The sequence below is a fragment of the Lampris incognitus genome, chromosome 18, assembly GCF_029633865.1.
Source record: "Lampris incognitus isolate fLamInc1 chromosome 18, fLamInc1.hap2, whole genome shotgun sequence".
NCBI lineage: Eukaryota > Metazoa > Chordata > Actinopteri > Lampriformes > Lampridae > Lampris > Lampris incognitus.
Genome location: NC_079228.1, coordinates 21678047 through 21698096, shown reverse-complemented (window position 1 = coordinate 21698096; position 20050 = coordinate 21678047). Strand labels below are relative to the sequence as shown.

Here is a 20050-nt window from a genome sequence, read left to right as displayed (position 1 = left end):
TCATATATGTCCTGTACAAAGTTTAGCGTCTTGAGAGCGGTGCATGACCCCTATTTGGTGTCAGGGGTAGTTTTGCATCTCCTACGCATCGTCAGTGCTGGGCCGCTCTGTCTGTTGCGCTCCTTGCTTTCAGTCGTTTGCGGTGTTGGTGTTTGAAACCTATTCTGTTGCTGCACTCATCATAAGTGTCCTTGGCTACAAAGCCACTGTGCCTAAAACACAGGAAGAATTACTGAATGCATGAGCTAAGTGAAGGAGCTGGCTCTAAACCAATTTAGCGCTGGTAGATTAAGCAGTGTTTGTGTTCATGCAGAAAGAAGCCTCACAAATCTGCAAAAAAGCATCGCCGTTTTGTGGAGACGAGCTCCGATTTCCGTAAAAAAAAGAAAAAACAAAGCCCAGACTAAACAGAGCAACTTTTATTTCATTAACAAAGTATTTCCAGTAAAGCAACACTGGGAGATGTAATAGTCCCGCAGAACACACCCTCTCTTGTCTTCAAAGAGTCTTGATTCTGCAGAAGAAGAAGAAAAAGAGAAGAAGAGCTCTTAAAAACTCATCGCGTCAGTTACATAAGGGCGTCGTTAACCGTCGACCCGCCGTGATCACCGGCAGGCTCTGTGTTGTTTTAAGTGGGAGTAATTGCTCCCATGCCCCGGCTCTTCTGAGAGAGTTTGATTAAATGAGTGTAAAGTATACTAGCCCACTAAGTGTTTCCCTCGCCCCGGACTGGAGACTCCAAAAGTGAAAGGTTTGCGGTTCTCTTCTTGGAGCCTCCTCTCTCTAGTTTCGTCCGCCGTGATGTGTTTTGGTTATGTTATTGCTCCTATTACTCTGACAAACTGTTTTAGGAAAGAGACACCCTTAGGAGGGTGTGCTGTTAAGCTATTGGGTTACAAAGTGGTCCAGGGCTCAGTTCTCGCTGTCCAAGCACTATTTGTATGATTGGGGCAGTGTGCAGAAGAGTATAAGCAAATGAAAAGGGGAGTCTGCAGAGGAGGAAGAGGAGGTAGAGGAGTGGGATGTAGTATGTTTTGGAGTATTTCCAAAGGCAGAGTGGGGATAGTAGCGACAGACAGGACGTGTTCTGCAAGGAGAAGGAGTGCGGCATCAGGGTAGGTGTCAGGGTAGTGTCCGTATGAGCAGACATGCTGAAGAATGGCGACAGATTGGGCACAAGGAGCGTTTTGTTTTGTTATCAAGAACCAGGGCACTGGGACAGGGTGTGATTCCCCCCTACCGTTAACTCTCTCTCTCTCTCTCGCTCTCTCTCTCTGACACACACACACACACACACACACACACACACACACACACACACACACACACACACACACACACACACACACACACACAAAGACCCCTCGCACACAAAGACACCCCACCCCACCCAGACTCCACCCACCCAATTCCATTCTTAGTGTGAGATTTGAAAATCCCATTTGTGATACTGGCACCAAAAGGAAACAAAAAAAACCCAAAACAAAACAAAACAAAACGTGGAGACTCAGTGGAATTTCATGAAGGGTTTGGGTTCACATCCTACTGGGAAGGTTAGACCCAGATGACCATTAGTCTAGCTGCTCTCGCTCTCTCATAGACACACACACATACATATATATATATATCCTAGCCTTGGCTGTGCCCCCTTTCAGCCCTCGTGGACACACCCACCCTCCTGGCTGCATGCTGCCCGCGAGCACAGTAAATATAGCGAGGTTATATTTAGGCTGTGAGTCTATCCATCCGGTACGTCTCCCCGTCTCCGAGAGAAAGACAGCGAGAGACAGAGAGAGGGAGACAGAGAGCGGAGGGTGGGGGTGGTGGGGTAGGTAGGTCTTGTGATCTGAGGGTCTCTGTGGGTCCAAGAGTGTCGTCATGCAGCCCGATCAGACTGGCATGGGACAGTTTGGAAGGCACCACAACATGCCAAAGTTTGACTCAAGAGAAGGGACAGAGAATGTGGAGGTGCTAAATGCTAATGCAGGCGCGCCGCGCTGGTATCATTCAATTTATTCACACAGTCTCAACTTTTAAGTTACGCGCAGATGTCATAATAGATTAGGAGACCATCAAGATGTTTTTGTTTTTGTTTTTTTGTTGCTTTTGAGCTGACCAACGACAGTACTTCGCAGCTGTTATCGGCCCGGTACTCGTAAAAGGCCGGTGCCAGTGGTGTTGCCATGCATTACCGTGCACCTGGTCTCAGAATCAGCAGGGCGTCTCATTACAAGGCATTGTGGGTCAGTCGGTGGCGTAGAATTCTCTGCAGTGTTTTCCTGGACTGCCGCAGAAAGATGGTTGTGTTCTTCGGGATGGCAACAGGTGTGTGTGTGAGGAGAGCGGACAAAGAATATCATCGATACTGAATCAGAAAAGGGGCACATAACATGTGTAAAATAGTCACAGGGGGCCTCATGGCGTCCGACTCATTCTCCCCTTTCCCTCTCAAGCACATAAACACAGTTTAGCATAAAAAGAGAATGTATAGTCCCTTACACACACAATCCCATGCACACACTCACACTCGCACACAAGCAAATGTATAAACAACTGTACACAGTGTTAACATGTTGAATTTTCCACAGCTGGCTTTAAATGCACTGCTTAAAACCTAAGCCAAATGTGACCCTTCATCCCTCCACCCTCCTTTCATTTTCTTTCTACTCCCCCATCACATTTGCGCGCGCGCACACACACACACACACACACACACACACACACACACACACACACACACACACACACACACACACACACACACACACACACACACACACACACACACACACACACACACACACACACACACACACACACACACCTCATTCCCTCTAGGTTGGGTTTCATGTTCATGGGCTTTATTGCTGCATCTCTACTGGTTAATTCCCCCAGCAGCTTTGTAATGCTGGAAACAGAACTGTGGCACAGATGGCTCTCTCTGTTCGCGGGCCACCATATACAGTCTTGTTCATACCCTCGCCATAAAAACGGCCTCGTTTTATAGGCTCAAATTGTTTTAAAAAGGGTGTGAAGCAGATGCAGGGAAAAGTGAGGGAGCATAAAATACGGCGGGCAGCGAGAGACCGATGTCATTCCTGTGGGTGGTTTATGTACATCACACCCAGTGCTGGAAGCCAGTATGCAGACGGTCTGCACCGTACCTCCAGCCTCTCAAGAATGTTTTGTTTTCCTTTTTTAGGTAAAACAGGAAAGGGATATAAATGGGTTGTCGAATTCACTTACGTCGGTTTACCCCTGGTTACAGCTCAGTCCCCTTCAGCTCAGCTCAGTCCGGTTCAATCCCCATGAATTCGGCGTAATTCAATTTAACTCCCCATTCTGAACATCACTCTGAGATTTGAAAATCCCTACATGCAACAGGATCAGTTTTACCTTTATTTCAATTTTTTTTGTGATCATTTCGGTTCAACTTCGATCTCATTCTGTTCATCTGTCTCTCTCCGTCCCATAGCTTGACGACTGCGCGTTGCAGCTGTCCCACAATGGCACCTATCTGGATCTGGAGTCCTCTCTGGCTGAGCAGAGGGATGAGCTGGAGGGCTTTCAGCAGGACGACACGGGGTGAGCCTGACTCACACTCACGCCTGCTGCAAGAACTGAACTCTATCTCTGGCCCTCGCTCTCGCTCTCTCTCTCTCTCGCTCTCTCTCTCGCTCTCTCTCTCGCTCTCTCCCTCTCTCACATTGCATCTGTCCCCGTCACTGTCTGTGGCTCCCGTACCCCCCCCCCCCCTCCTCTCTCTGTGTACCTTGTCTCTGACTCTTTCTTTGTCTGTCTGTCTATGGGGCTGTCTCACACATATGCTCCCTTGATTATTGTCCGGATTTTAATCGTATGAGACAAAAAGATAGGTCATCTTGCCCCCCTGCTGACCCCCCTCCCCATTTGCACGTGTGCGTGCGTGCACCCACACACACAAACTCACACATTTTCTGGGGTTCTTCAGTTTTCTAAAAATGGGAAGAATCACAGGCTGCTGGATATGGATTTCTTGGAAGGACAAGTTCATGGAAAGTATGAAGCGCTTGGAAAGCGGGACAGATACGTACTCCCCTCTGCAGGATCATAGAGAGGAGAGCTATGATTCTCTCTCTCTCTCTCTCTCTCTCTCTCTCTCTCTCTCTCTCTCTCTCTCTCTCTCTCTCTCTCTCTCTCTCTCTCGCACACACACGCACACGCACACGCACACACAGACAATCCTCGCTCTCCTTCTCTCACTCTTTCACCTCTCCTCTAGGAGGAAATACCACATTGCATAAACCTGTTGCTTTGCATGCCAGAAAAAAAGCCACACACACGCACACACACACACCAGGCGTTGTCTTATAGAATGCCCAGAAAGATGCCTATGTGACTGCTCTCCACCGGCTGCATTTATACGTGCGTGTGTGTGTGTGTGTGTGTGTGTGTGTGTGTGTGTGTGTGTGTGTGTGTGTGTGTGTGTGTGAGAGCGAGTGTGTGTTTGGCAGGAGCTTTGGCATGGTGATCTTTTGAGTCTGTGAGGGGTCAGCGTCACCTCAGGTGATGGCAGATGCATAAACCCGGGTGTGATTGTACTGTTTGCATGTTTGTGTGCGCTTGTTTCCATGTGGACATTTGTTTGTTTGCATCCGTATGCCTTCGTTGTGTGCTTAGTAACCCATGTGACGACAAATGATGGATGATGGACAGCTGAATAGAGATGTTTGCCCCTTTTTCACAAGCAGAAGATCTTGGTTAACCGGTTAGATCTAGCAGGTCTCTCTATTGTTTGCTGCACATTGGGGTTGGTTTTGACTCTTCCAGGTGAAAGACAAAATATGAAAAGCACAGAATCTGAACATGGATATTTCAAAATAAGGCTGCCCTGTCCTCATCCTGTGGGGGTAACTGTTGTTTTTATGGTTGCAATGATAAACATATGGCTTATACTCAGAATCTCAGTTGCACACCACATCTTTTTACCTGTATGTCAAAGTCACAGTATGTGCTTCATAATCTTGATGATTGCATTGCTTGCATCGACAGACCATAAATGTTCTGATTCTTTCTTCCCCGAACGTAGTCACATTATTAATTTGCCTGTATAACTTTTCCTTCCACTGCCCTCTGAAAAACCTCCCGTTTCTGGATCCGATAAAAACGAATGTCAGGGGAAAATCCAGTCCCATCACTATCCCATCAGTGCATGTAAACATTGTGCTCTATTTCCGAGCCTAACTGATAACAGCCAAACGCGGCGATAGGAGGCCGGCCGCGGCTCTTGTTTGGGTGTCTGAATGGCTCTTATCCTCGCCGTATGTTATGCGTGGGGTTTACTCCGCTCCGTTGGGATGCTATCGCTATGCTATTGATGGAAGACAGTGATTGGCTGCACACAAGAAGTGGATAACAGCCACATTAAGTGAACTTAATCACAGCCCTCAGGCCCGATATTCATTTTGTTAAACCATTGACATATTTTTCCTTAATCAGTGTGTTGGCGTAGACAAGAAAAGTTTGTTAGGAACGAGTCATTTTTGTGGTCAAAATGCCATCATGTTTTTTATTTCTGTGTTTGCATGGATTTGTGTGTGCACGTATTGTTTGAATGTGAGTGTACGTGTGTGAGTGTACGTGTGTGTGTGTGTGTGTGTGTGTGTGTGTGTGTGTGTGTGTGTGTGTGTATGTGTGTTGTGTCTGCTCATGCTGTTTTGCTGTCAGTTCTCCAGGCTAAGATGTGTATCAGCATGAGGGTACAGGCTCGATGCAGGACTTACCGGCAGTTTTCACCTTTTCCAACATGGCAACACACTTGGCCACATCAGGACGCGCACACATAATGCATAAGATCATGACAACATGGATAAAATGACTAGGCAATAACATTGTGTTCTCTAAATCTCTGCAGCCTACATTGCATCAATACAAACTCTGTCTCTCTCTCTCTGTTTCTCACTCCCTCTGTGTCCAGGGCTCGAGGGAAAAAGCATAGTGTTGTTTTACGGACCCAGCTGACTGTTCGCGTACACGCCTGCATCGGTGAGTGCTGTATGACATGTTTATATATGTGTTTAACATGCGTGTCTCCCTGGACAGACACAAACACTCACTCTTTCTCTCATACACACACACACACACACACACACACACACACACACACACACACACATGTCAGGAAGTGTGTTCTGTACATAAGGATGGCTGTCCGGGGGTTTACACGGTTATGGTACATTTGAGAGACTCGGCCCTCGGACCTCCCACTCTGAAGCAATTCCTGAGAGTCGTCAGATAACTGGTTTGACTGGTGTTTAATGGTTCCTGTCCTTTCAGCACAATGTCACCCCTCATGTGCGCTGGGAACAGGGATGCTTGTGATTAACGGCAATAAAGCATAACATGTAACATTTCCACATTAAAATGTCTAAAAACGCCTAGACACATGTTATACTTTTTTGTTTCCAGCAATGTTCAAACCCAGCCCGTTATTCAGTTACGGTAACGGTGGATTTCATTTGGTCGCCTGTCAATGGTGTCATATCCCCTTTACCCCCTCTAGTTGCTATAACTTCTGGGGAAACGCCAGATTAACTAGCTAGCCAGCTACTCTCAAACGTTTACTATTGTTTGCATTGCTTACTCGTGATGTAGCACTGAAGCAGTCCCCATAAAGCACAAATGTACAGGTGAACCAAATGACCCAAGAAGAAGGTTACAACAGCGTTCAACACGCTCATAAAGTTTGTTTTAGTGTGACTGTTTTGACCACAGATAACCATGCTGGGCTACCCAACAATTGAATCTGCCACATAACGTTAGCTGCAGTAGCTGTATGGGTAGTCGACTCATCTCATGGTAAGTTAGCAAGTTAACGTTACATTAGCTAACGTTACTTCTGCCTATTTAATTAGAAAAAAATGACACAACGTGAATAAACATAACGTGAATAAAATTCTGCCCGATTTCTGCCCGAGTCACGTCAGATAGATTTTAATCGGCAATGGTGGTTGCTTAACAATGAAGACAACAACTCTCATGAGCCCACACTACTTCATTATTTTGTGATTGAAAGCCCCCTAGTGGCAAAAATTACATACCGTGTGTTTAAGGTTGCGTGGCAGGAGCGCTGGCATGACTGAAATAGGGGAAAGTGAAGGGAAGCCGTGTGTGTGTGTGTGTGTGTGTGTGTGAGATTCATGTTGGTGCACTGTGTGCCAGGGAGGCCCTCCCGGGGCTTTTCCCATCGGAGCTGGTAAAGCTATCACTGTGTGATGCCCTCAAGTCTCCTTAGTTTACGCTTGAGAGGGATGAAGGGAATGGGGGGGGATATGTTTCAGAATGTTAGAGGGGAGAAAATATGCAGCGATTCGAGAAAGGAAAAAGTGAGAGTTTAGGAAGAAGAAAGCGTTCAACAGAAGAAGACATAGCTTAGTGCTTGACTTAGCGTAACACTCGAGCAACGCGGAGCCTATAAATTTCCTTCCTTTTATGCCGCTTTATTTTTCTGTCTCCGTCTTGCCTCCTTGTAGTCTATTTTTACGACACTTTTACAAATAAATAGAGGTCATTTCCTCACCATCTTTTTCCATCAACCCTCTGTAGCTCAGCTTCTCCTCGTTCTGTGAAATCTCAGCTCGCTTTCTCACTATCTTTCCTCCTCCTCGATGTATCTCCCTCCCTCCTTTCCTCCGTGCCATGCCTGCATGGTCAACAGGCTCCATGCCACTGATAGTAGAGCTAATTATGGATGCCAGAATCAGCAGCTGGGATTGGCTGAGAGCCTAAGGAAAGGGTGAGAGGTCACCCAGGGTGGGGCATAGTCTGTTGAAGAGCGAACGAGATACAGTTTTCACTCTCCCTTTTTTTCTATCAACACCTGTATCTATATCAATCCATTGATTGGTCAACCTTTTTATGGAATATTTTTTTCAGTGTTGAAGTTTTCTCGATTTACCCTGATTGTGATACAAGTCTCAAAACTCCAGCATCATAACTCCCTGCAGAGAAGCCTGAACAGGTAGTGTCAGTACCTCAAGACGGTGATGGGCTCCACTGACTTCACTAGAATGGGGGATGGGGCATCACTTGGGTACAGTAGGCTATGGCAGCTGTGATACACAGGGCCAATGGCAAAAAGCCAATAATAAACTGTTGACAGTAACCCTTTCATGGCAGAAATGTGCAGCGTGCTTCTTTGAATACCATGGTTAAATTGATGGGGAAAAACCTCAAAAATAAAAAAAAATAAAAAACAAAAAAACCCTTATACAATGTGCTTTAGCAATACTGCACAGTCATGCCAATAAAGCCTCTTTGAACTGATGAATAAAGCCTCTTTGGATGATCTCTATAATCTCTTGATGCATGCTCAATAATCCAGGTAAGGAAATCAGAGAAAGTTGAATCAGTTCATCTGGACACTGTTTACTGAGAGAAACGTTTCATCACTCATCTAAGTGACCTCGTCAGTCTCAGCTGACTGGGGATACCTGCAGTCAGCTTCTGATGGGGAAAGTGCTCAACTTTCTTGGTGTCCCAACAGTACAGAGTCCATGATTTGCATCTGTAGAGTAAGGTTGAAACTACGACAGCTTGATGCACCATGAGTTTGGTTTTTTATTTTAAGTTTTTGTTTCTGAAGACGTGGTGGGATGGTCTTCCAAAATCAACATGAGCAGCACGAATCCTGTTCTCCACGTCCTGCTTGAAGTTACATTGCATCGAGAGAAAACTTCCAAGGTAGGAAAAAGGATCTACCTGTTCCAGAGGGGTGTTCAAGATGATGTTGAAATCTGGAAGTGTTGTCCTTGGAGCAGTTTGTGCGAGCACTTTGGTTTTCTGGAAGTTGATGGTCAGACCAAAGCACATATGTATTCTTGAAGTTGAGAACCAACTGTTCAGGTGTATGAGCTAGCGAAACGTTGTCATCTGCATACTGCAGTTCAGTGATCCAGGTGACATTGGTCAGTCTTTGTGAGCGGAGTCTGGACAGGTTGAAAGAGCAATACCTCGAAGCAATACCTGATCTCCTCTCCTGGCTTGTTTGTTGTCGATAGTTCGTGGAGCATGGCTTCCATGTACAGGGAGAAGAGTGTTGGAGCAAGTATACATCATTGTTTCAGTCCATTAGTGATTGGAAACTCTTCAGAGATGTTGCTTTGATGAGATACTTGTCCAACCATGCCATCGTGGAGTGCTTGGATGTGTAAAGAATTGGTCAGGGCAGCCAAAGCATTTTAGAACCATCCACATGGCAGATCTCGGCATGGTTTCGAAAGCCTTTTCCAGGTCATATAACACTAGAAAAGGTTTTTGTATATGTCTTGCACAGAAGGTCATGTCAATTGTGAAGGTGAGGGACTATCTCAGGACTATTATCTCAATGGGAGATAGTAGAATTGTTTTAAGAGAACAGAGACTTCTCAAAAGCTAAGTAAGATGATATGTGCATGCAAATATGATCTAATGAAAAAATATATTCAGTAGGCCTTTGTGGGTTCAAGTTGTTTTCATTTTCATTTCATTCATTTGTTTATTAATTATTATTTTTGTTATGGGGTTTCATGTCAAATGGGATTATAAAGCAAGCACACCACAATTTTATAATGACATCATGTCCTCAAATACAGATTTTCATATTTTTACCTTGTGTTTTGGTTTTGAAAAGATTTATTTCACATTTCTTTATGTTCACAGATGGCAAAACCCAAAGGGCTGTTTCATAATATATTGCATAGAAAAACAATTTTAACCTAAACTTAGGTAGGCCGATTGTCAATTGTTCCTGCTTAGTTTTTTTCTTATGTATTTGTGTTTTTACAGAATGCAGTGACTGAGCCTAGTGTTCCCTCAGTAATTACCGATAATGACAATGTTAAAGGCTTTTGTAACGAAAGAGGAAGGGGAGGGGGGGTCATCCTGGGGGTCATCCCTGAGTCGGGTCTCAGTTAAGTCCAGAGGGGTGTTTAAGACAAATGATCTCTTCTCTTAAGTGGATGAGAAGAGCTGGCCTGAGTCTTCAGCCACCTGCTGGGCACTCACACATACACGCTGACATGCACTCGTACGCATGAGTGGGAAGCGGCGTAATCTAAATCCCTCTCTCATGCTCATGCGCACTCCACACACAGCCACGCAAATACACGACCACCCAAACACACACACCCCCATCCGAACCCCACACATGGGGACACACTTGTCTCTCATGAGGGATCTTTGCATAGTTTGTCTTGGTTTGGGAATGATGCCAGGCTGTGTTCACATGTGTCTCTCAGCATAAACTCTCAATTTAACATCTCATTAGAGCATCTTGTTGGAAAAAAGGGGCTGCATCATCCCCATATGAGATGTTTCCCCCCCCCGAAATTAGACTTTATTTTTGATCGGTGCCAAGGTTTGATGGGGGAATTTACTCCTTATATTGACCACAATCCAGATTGCACAACATGGCACAGATGCCATGCAGCAACCCAAACCAGCCGGATGGTTGTAATTCAGTGGCATTAGACAGACATATAATCAAAAAGATTGAGGGAGTCAGCACGATCCATTCAGTAGAGACATCCACTGGCCACCCCCCCCCCCTTTTTACTGTAGTTTCATCACGGCCCACTCAGCTGTCCGCTCATCGAATGGTTTAGTGGCTTTCTAATCTGTTCGGGGACCTCGACCTTAAAATCATTAGAGGAGTGGTCAGCATAACCCCCAACAGAAAAATATGTTACGATCAGGGATTTACACTCATCTGATTGCTTGTAGAAGCTTTGGTTCAATTTGTCGGTCAACGTCTTTTGATTATTAAATACGACCGGATTAATCAATGAGCTGATTGCTGCCTTTTGCACAAATGTGTTGATTCTTGTGGCATATAAAAGCTAAATGTTCTATTTTTGCAGTTAACATGTGGGCAAAGGATCAGTTCCTTGTAGATTCTCTTAATCCCCTACTGGTTCATCTGTGAATTGCGGCTCACAGGGATAAGGGATTGTTTTAAAGAGTTAGTTTGGATTTTTTGAAGTGGGGTTGGATGAGGTACTTATCCATAGTCAGTGTAATACCTACAGTAGATGGCGGTCAGCGGGCCCGCAGTTTGGAGGAGCAGGCAGAAGTATAGACAGGGTTAGCAAGCAATGTACTGCTCTGGATGGGGGCAGAAACAAAACGTAATTTAGCCACCTAAAAAAAGGCCCACCTAAAAACATCCATATCAGTTTAAGCGTATGCTATATTTAGAATATTTTCACCGACCACCTTGTTGCACAGAAACAAGCCCAGGGCTCCCACTGATTCGGGGATATTGGTGAGTTGCAATGTTTTTAGTATGTTCTTGCGAGGAAAATATGTGCTGTGTGTTTAATATCCAAATATTACTTAAGTGTTATGATTCTACTGACTTATAAACCTAACCTATTTTCAATATTAAACCTGTCTGCTGTGCAAAAAAGGTTGGGGACCTCTACTGTAGGTAATACACTGAGTATGGATAAGTACCTCATACAACCCCACTTCAAAAAAAAATCCGAACTAATCCTTTAGCTGGAAGGCAGAGGTTAAAGAAATTCACAGGAATTCGACATCCCCATCCACCCCATTCATCCGCTGATGTTTTCTCAAGCGCACAGCGTCCGAAATGAGAATATTAACTACATTTACACGTTATTGCTTTGGTACACAATAACACACTGACACTGCTACCATTGGAAAGATCAAATTATAGCCCCGTGTGCCAATTTTGGATTAAGGCTGTTCTATGTCTGCTAACGTTTTATTGCTTCATCTATTTCTTCTTATTAAAAAATGGACAAATTGGCAGGGTCAGCAAAGCTGGGGCTTTATCTGCTGGTGCAAGCATTAGAGTGGAAGCCATGATTCTTCTCTGTAGAGCCCATCACGGCACTTTAATGTGTGGTCAGCACACAGAGCCTGACACATGGGTCGTTCTTACTGAAATTCGTCTTTGCTGTATAAATCAGAGTGTCCGTATACACAAAGAGAAAGGACCGACTGCCAGCATGGAAACTGTAGCTTTAATTTCAACTTCACCTTTTACAATGATATTTTTCCCCCTTTCATGTCGATAGTTTATCTACTATATTTGTGTGTGAGGGGCACACACACTCTTCCACCTTCTCCTCCTGTTGATCCCGTCACCTGTATCTTGAGATTGCCAACCCAGGGGCTATGACTTAAGCGTTCATTTCAGCCCCCTTGGTTGCAGAAGACCCGCATGCCTGTTGTAGGCCTGAAAGCTGAGGGGTGGAGAGGGGCCTTTAGGAAAGATGTGGTGGGGTGGCATGGGGTCTGTTAGTGGGGAGGAAAGTATAGGTGTTATCTTTGGAAGGTGTTGACAGCACTGAAGTCTGTGAGAGGGCAGCATGGCACTGAACCACAGAGAGAGAAAGAGCGAGAGAGAGAGAGAATGCACAGAGGGTAGGTAGAAAAAGGTAAATTGGGGGAGAGAGTGTAAGGCAAATAAAGAATTTGACATAGAAAATGATGAGGGTATGGACAAACGGCAGATGACTTGCTGCACTTTGCACCATCAGAGAATATCAGGAGTTTTGTTTAAGGAAGTGTATCTGAATCAAAATCATGTTTACTGGCCATGTAGGTTTGCACTACATGGAATTTGAGTCCGGTTTCGTGGCTCTCTCAGTGTGCTTAACATAGAATAACAACACTACAATGCAACAATCTTCCGGTATATCCACAAGGATTGACTATATACAGGCGAAATAAGAGGTGATACGGTGCAACAGTGCAGAGAATATATCAGATTGCATTTTATATTTCTCCAAACATTTCAGTTTAGATGGTTTGCACTGCAAAAAACACCATGTCAGAAGTTACACAGAATTTAATGTATTCAAGTGAGAAACAAGCCAAATTATCTGGCAGTGCAGTGAGATGTGTCAACAAGATAAGATTTCTTGAAACGAGATAAAATCCACTCATTTACCCAAAAGACCAGAAATGTTGAAAGAGGTCTAATTGCATTTGTTTTAAGAAACTTCTGCCTATTCTGAAGCACAACTTCAGCTTAGTCATGTGATATAAGACCACCAAAAGCTTTCTTATTTTACTTCTGAGGATGAAATATCCCAGCTAACTCAAGATAAATATTCTTCAATCATAATGCATAATCTTACACAGCCGGTTCTTAATGAATGAATGATGCTTGAAACCAGATAATAAGATACTTCTGTGTGATTTTAAGACTGTCAGACTTGGTCAGACATAGCGTATTTTGCGGTTTCTTTATATACGGTGGATGCACACAATATAAACCAGTGCAACTGCACGTCAGACTTCTGGATACTCGGACTGGTCCAGTGCTTTTTGTCTCCTAAATGGTCTCGCTCTCGCTTAGATTTCTGCATAAAAAGGAATCCACTGTCTAATTAAACGCAGAAGAAGTCTTCAAATACAGACGCTGGATGTTATGTGACAGTTAAAGCTCGCTGTAATGAGAAGTACACCAGGTGAAACAGACGAGCTCTGGAGAGCAGAACAAAAGACCCCGCATGTGTTTGGAGCCGCTCCAAACTCCCGTCACTTATCTCAGGAATTCAGCACCCCCCCGCCTTTTTTTTTTAATATTTGGATTCTATTCTGTCAAATTACTCTGCTCCAATTATCAGTTGCAAATGACCCCCTGGTGCAGCGGGAAGGATTGGGGGCTGGAGGTGGAGGTGGGTGTAGACAAATTAGTTTTGATTTTCACCAGTCGTGCTGTTGGATGAAAAATTAGCGGGGTATCATAAATTAAGTCAAGATCTATGTTGCATCTGTCCATCTCTCACTCTCTCTTTCACTCTCTACCTCTCTCTACTGCGCTCTCTCTTTCACTCTCTTTCTCTCTGTACTGCTCTCTCACTCTCTCTCTACCTCTCTCTCTCTACCTCCCTCTCTCTCTCTGTTCCTCCCTCTCTCTCTCTACCTCTCTCTACCTCTCTCTCTCTACCTCCCTCTCTCTCTCTGTTCCTCCCCCTCTCTCTCTACCTCCCCCTCTCTCTACCTTCGCTCTCTCACTCTACCTTTCTCTACCGCTCTCGCTCGCTCGCTTTCCCTCTCGCTCTCTCTCTTTCGCTACCCCTCTCTCTACCGCTGTCTGTCACTCTATCACTCTCTCTTTCTCTCTCTCTACTTCTCTCTCTCTCTCTCTCTCTCTCTCTCTCTCTCTCTCTCTCTCTCTCTCTCTCTCTCTCTCTCTCTCTCTAACTTGTTCTTTGCCAAATTATCCCCAACTTCCTCTCTCAGTGGAGGATTAACAGTTCCCACGTTACTTCTGTCCTCACATCACTGCTTTTTTTTTTTGCTCGCTCTCTCTTCTCCCCCCCCCCCATTCCTCCTCCCTGCACTGTGATAGACAAGTATTCAATAACAAAGGATTATTGTAACTGTATAGGCCTCTGAAGCTTGATTCCCGAATAAGGAATTCTGGATCCAGCCCTGTTTCAGCCCAATGTGAAAATCTATAGGGGTGTCAAATAATTACCCTCAGCTATGTCCATTGCTAATATTGACTCTTTTCGCTTTTGACGGTTGGTCTCTTATGCATTTATAGATTGGTTTAGGTGGATTTTCATCAGTTTTGAAACTGCATTAAGAAATCGCTTGCAAGTCTTAGCTTAGTCACCAGTAGCCTGGTGCCGCCACATCCACATCATTGTTGTCAGCTAAATGATACTTAAGACTGCACTAACATCAAATTATGTACTAAATTCATCTTATGTAATTTCGACATATATTACTCAATATGTTTAAAGCTGAATGATTAGCAGACAGGATTCAGAAACCGTTTATTTTCGGGGGTGTCTGGGTAGCGTAGCTGTCTATTCCATTGCCTACTAACATGGGGGTCACTGGTCCGGCTTGGTTGGGTGTCCCTTCCAGCACAATTGGCCGTGTCTGCGGGTGGGAAGCCAGATGTGGGTATGTGTCCTGGTCGCTGCACTAGCGCCTCCTCTGGTCGGTTGGGGCACCTGTTCAGGGGGGAGGGGGAACTGGGGGGAATAGCGTGATCCTCCCACGTGCTATGTCCCACTGGTGAAATGCCTCACTGTCAGGTGAAAAGAAGCGGCTGGCGATTCCACATGTATCAGAAGAGACGTGTGGTAGTCGGCAGCCCTCCCTGGATCTGCAGAGGGGGTGGAGCAGTGACCGGGATGGCTCAGAAGAGTGGACGGGTACAGTTGGGGAGAAAAAGGGGGGAAAATCCCCCCCCAAAAAATAAAAATAAACCATTTATTTTCACCACAATTGAAAAATAAATATGTGCGGATGTTGTCTCAGAGCCCCAAAGTGAGGACACCACTTTAGAGGCCTGTTCATGAAACACTGTAAGATGAATTTAATAATGGCTGGTGGGAACTGTGTAAACAATATTTGCCTAAATAACACCTGACTCTAACTGACGACACCATCTCAGATGAGAGTACAATAACCATTGCTCTCTGACTCCCAACAAAGATCCCGTGGATGGGACAACTGTCTGGCCTTGGCATCTTTCAGAGATGACCGCAGCTGGTTATAATGGAGATTTGTGCAGTGTGTGTGTGTGTGTGTGTGTGTGTGTGTGTGTGTGCGTGTGGCAGAGGATAAGATCTGGTAATGGCGTGGCGTGACAGAGATAATGGTTGTTAATGGGGGGGGGATGTGGTGTAGAACAGCTAATGCAGCACAGTCGTAACAGACATACAGATGCATTAGTGCTTCCTGCTGATGTGCAGCCCTCTAATACATGAACAGTGCACCAAGGAAACATGCTCCACATTATGTTCTGACCTCCTCCCCTGTCTCCGTCCTCTGTTTGTCTGTTATTCGCTCGTGTATTTTGGTCTCATTCCAGTTGACTCCACCAGCTCCACGTTGTACTCATATTCGTTTTGATCTTCTTCCGATTGCTTTCATCTGCTTTTATTTCCAGAGACTTCCCTCCGCCCCTCTTTAATCTTTCTGCCCCTCTTTATTTCACTGGCCTGCCCTCTCTCCTGTCTTTATAAATCTACTAGAAGAACCCCGCTACAATGTAGCGGTTTGGTTATCCACCCGTCTAAATTTCCCTCCTCTTCATCCTGCCAGCTAACCGCCTTCCCCCTGCCCCTAAACCCCCCCCACTCCAACTCCCTCCCCCCAAATGCTCAGAATCATCTGAAATGCCGAGAAAAGTGGTTTTTAGCCATTTTAAGAAAAATGCATATTTTGCATATTTATGCATAATTATGCATAATTTTAATTTTCTGTGATTTTTCCCTTACTCTCTGTGACAATACCTACCACCTCCAAAAAGAATTAGGATCATAAGTGCTTTAGTTTTCGGTCCCGCTATCTACACTAACTAACACACACACGCACTAACACCACACAGACACACATTACGAAAATATATGAGTAGATATTTACCCTGCTCAGACTGCATTAATGCCTCTTTGTTCCCATAGGCACCTGTGATTTTGACAAAGAGTTGAGCCCAGTGAGTCCAGTGATCCTGTGTGTGTGTGTGTGTGTGTGTGTGTGCGTGCGTGCGTGCGTGCGTGCGTGCGTGCGTGCGTGCGCGTGCACACACGTGCGCTATGCTTATAGTTTCCCCGCTCTTTATAAGCACATGCAGGCGAGTCTCAACCTGTCACTCACTTTGTTTAATCGATGCGTAGCTGTGATAGCTGGATGTGTCTCTGTGTGTCTCTGTAAGTACAGTTTTGCGCGAGTGTGCTGCAGCCCTTTGTCTGTGTTTTGGTTCCACAAACTCACAACATGAAATACGTCCGTGGGGCATTCAGAACACAAGGTCCCTGTCCGGTTTTCATCCCTCTTTCACAGAGAGAGAGAGAGAAATGGAGAGAGAGAGCGTGTATGTGTGAGTGAGTGAGTGAGTGAGTGAGTGAGTGAGTGAGTGAGTGAGTGAGTGAGTGAGTGAGTGAGTGAGTGCCTGTGAGTCTGTGTGAGTGAGTGAGAGAGAAAGAGAGAGAGAGAGAGAAATGGAGAGAGAGAGTGTGTATGTGTGAGTGAGTGAAAGCGAGAAAGAGAGTGAGTGAGTGAGTGAGTGAGTGAGTAAGTGAGTGAGAGAGTGTGCGTGTGAGTGAGTGAGAGAGAGAGAGAGAGAGAGAGAGAGAGAGAGAGAGAGAGAGAGAGAGAGAGAGAGAGAGAGAGCGAATGGCTCACATAGTTTCCCCTCTGCCCCCACCAGCAGCTGAAGCCCTCAGGAATGGCCGAGAGCATTGCACCCTCATGAGTCATGCCTTACTAACGGCAGAGGGAGATGGAGAGATGGAGGGTGAGAGGTGTCAGATAAAATGATGAGGCATAAGGGATGGAGGTGTAGAGTGGTAGAATAATTGTACAACGGTCGCCGTCGTAGAGCACCACGCAGCTTCCCTGTCTGGCCTTCATGTGTGCTGTGGTGGGCAGGCCACACCTCGTGTGCTTTAAAGGACTTCAAATGACTGCCAAGACAACAATAGTTTAGTAAAAGTTTGTATATGCATGCTGTTGAATGAAGAGAACACCACGGTGTCTACTATTAATGAAGGAGAATGGTAAAATAATAGAGTTGCAGGGGACTGAGAGGTGGAAATAGATGACTGGGGGATGAAGTGGTCAAAACAAAGTTATTCTATTTTATTCTAATATGTGCAAGAAAGTAAAACAGTACACATTTTGACAAATGTGTGCTTGTTTCATTTACAATGAGCAGTAAACAACACCAGCACTGTATACTCAAGTGCTCACAATACACTATAATGCAATACAGCAGAGCTTAGAGTAGGGCTGCATTCTCCCATCATCATCATTCGCGATATGAATAGTATCTGGTTGTTTGTGGTGTTTGTTTATGGTTTCCATGGTCTGGCTCAGTAACCCAAAGTTGTATGGTCCAGCTGTGAGACCTCTGTAGTCATTGTGTTCAGTGACCTGGTACAGTGAGGTCTGTCTGTAAGTGACGGTGCAGTGCATTTTGTGGATGTGGCATTGTTTTCCATTGGCCTCCAGTCATGCTTAACAGCATGGGCAGTCCTGCTGCTGTGCCCTGGCACAACATGCTGCTGTTTGGGTTTGCGCTTTCCAGCCTCACTGCATTTACTGGAAGGGAGCAAGAAATATGACACTTCTTATATTTGTGTATGTGAGTCTTTGCATGTTTGCATGTAAGTAAGTAAGTACGAGCTTATTCATACAGCACCTTTTAAAACACAGTTACAAAGTGCTGCACAAGATGCAGACACAGAATACGGTTATATATAGAAAAATATAAGTTACAGCCCCTTTACAGGGAAGGTAAGTCGGTAGAGACGGGTTTGGAGAAGTTTTTTTAAAGCCATTTACAGACTGATCTAACGGGAGGGACTGTTCCAGAGGGATGGGGCCCTGACGGCAAAAGCACAATCACCCTTGGATTTGTGGAGGGAGCGGGGTATAAATAAGAGACCCTGGTCGGAAGATCTGAGTGGCCTAGAGGTGAAGTAAGGATGCAAAAGTTTGGACATTTATAAAGGGGCAAGACCATATAGGGCCTTTTATGCTGGGATCAGACTACACGATATTTTTGTCTTTCATGATTGTCGCCATGTCAGATTAGGCAATCATAGTGCCATACATTCTTGCCATGTCTTGGCCGGGAGACTGGCAACACTACAAGTATGACCCCGGCCAATCATCAGTATGATGCTTTTCACGATCTTGCGCGAGTTCATGGGTCATCAGGGAGGAGCGTCAAGAAATTGTTAATCATGACTACAGAAACGCTATGTGTGATGCTGGCGGTCTTCTGTTCCGAAATGAAAAAGAAAAGGAAGAAAAAACAATTGTGGACGCTGTTGCGGCTCGTGCTACTGGGGAATGATAACCTAGCATAGCATAACCAGCTACTCACCGGGTTGCTGAAGTGCCTGCGCTATTTCTCGCCAACATTTAGCCTATCTGTTTTGACTCTGTCATGCTACTTCCTGAGGAAATGTCAAAAAGGCCTGCAGGGGTATTGTTGCCACTGCTCAATGAACCCCTCGCCAGTTTCGTCGTTCCACCTAACGACAGCAACAGCAGCATCACTCTTCTCTGCTATGTTTACGTCATCCTATTGGTCAACATCAAGGAGCACATCATAGGAGGTGTCAGACTAGGCAGGAAAATGCAGCAAATTTTGACATGCTAGACTTTTCATAAACGGGGATAAAGATGCCCATTCGTCGTTCCTGCAGGAAATTTGTTGCCGATGACAAAATCATGTCAAAATGGGGCTGAAATCAGGTAGCATTATGTGATAAGCAGTATCTTGAAATCTATTTTATACTTTACGGGGGAAGCCAATGAAAGGATGCAAGGATTGGTGTGGTGTGGGATCTACGGCTGGTTTTAGTTAGGAGCCTGGCTGCAGCGTTTTGCCCAAGCTGCAGGCAGGACAGGGCTGCTTGGCTGAGACAGCAGAAAAAAACACAGCAGTAGTCAAGGTGGCGAAAAAATTAGGGTATTGGTTTGTAATTCTACATCTCTAGTTGATAACACTGATTTGATTTTTTCCGGAGTTGGAAAAAGCAGGTTTGCACAAGCTTGTCTATGAGTGGGTCAAAGTTCAGATTTTGGTCAAAGATTACCAGAGGGGCGATACAGGGTTACCTTTCAGAGACAAACTTATTAGGACCAATAAGGAGGACTCGGTTTTGTCTGAATTTAGCTGAAGGAAATGTGTGTGTGTGTGTGTGTGTGTGTGTGTGTGTGTGTGTGTGTGTGTGTGTGTGTGTGTGTGTGTGTGTGTGTGTGTGTGTGTGTGTGTGTGTGTGTGTGTTGTTGATATTATTCTCTTTCACTCTCCGTATGCATTACATGCGTGTGTGTATTTGGATGTATATGCATGTGCAGTGTGCATACACGTGCATGTGTGTATTTGCATGCACGTGCATGTGCGTGGACACAGGTTTACCTGTTCGAACCTCTGTATGGCCTGTTTTAATCATCTGGAACCATTACATAATGCAATAAAACATTCCAATTACCAAACCTAAACATCCAGAAAGCACTGGAGCCCCCGCTCGCTTGGCATCGGACTCAGGAGAGTGTGTGTGTGTGTGTGTGT

The 20050-nt window shown here is 45.1% G+C and overlaps 1 protein-coding gene across 1 annotated transcript in view; it reads left to right on the top strand.

Moving 5' to 3' along the window:
- Positions 1-20050, top strand: part of fhod3a (formin homology 2 domain containing 3a) — a 72194-nt gene that overhangs the window by 1730 nt on the left and 50414 nt on the right. Inside the window, exons 2-3 of the mRNA XM_056298463.1 lie at positions 3476-3585; positions 5957-6024. Of these exons, the coding sequence (XP_056154438.1) occupies positions 3476-3585; positions 5957-6024 (178 nt within the window). The remainder of the gene's footprint in view (positions 1-3475; positions 3586-5956; positions 6025-20050) is intronic.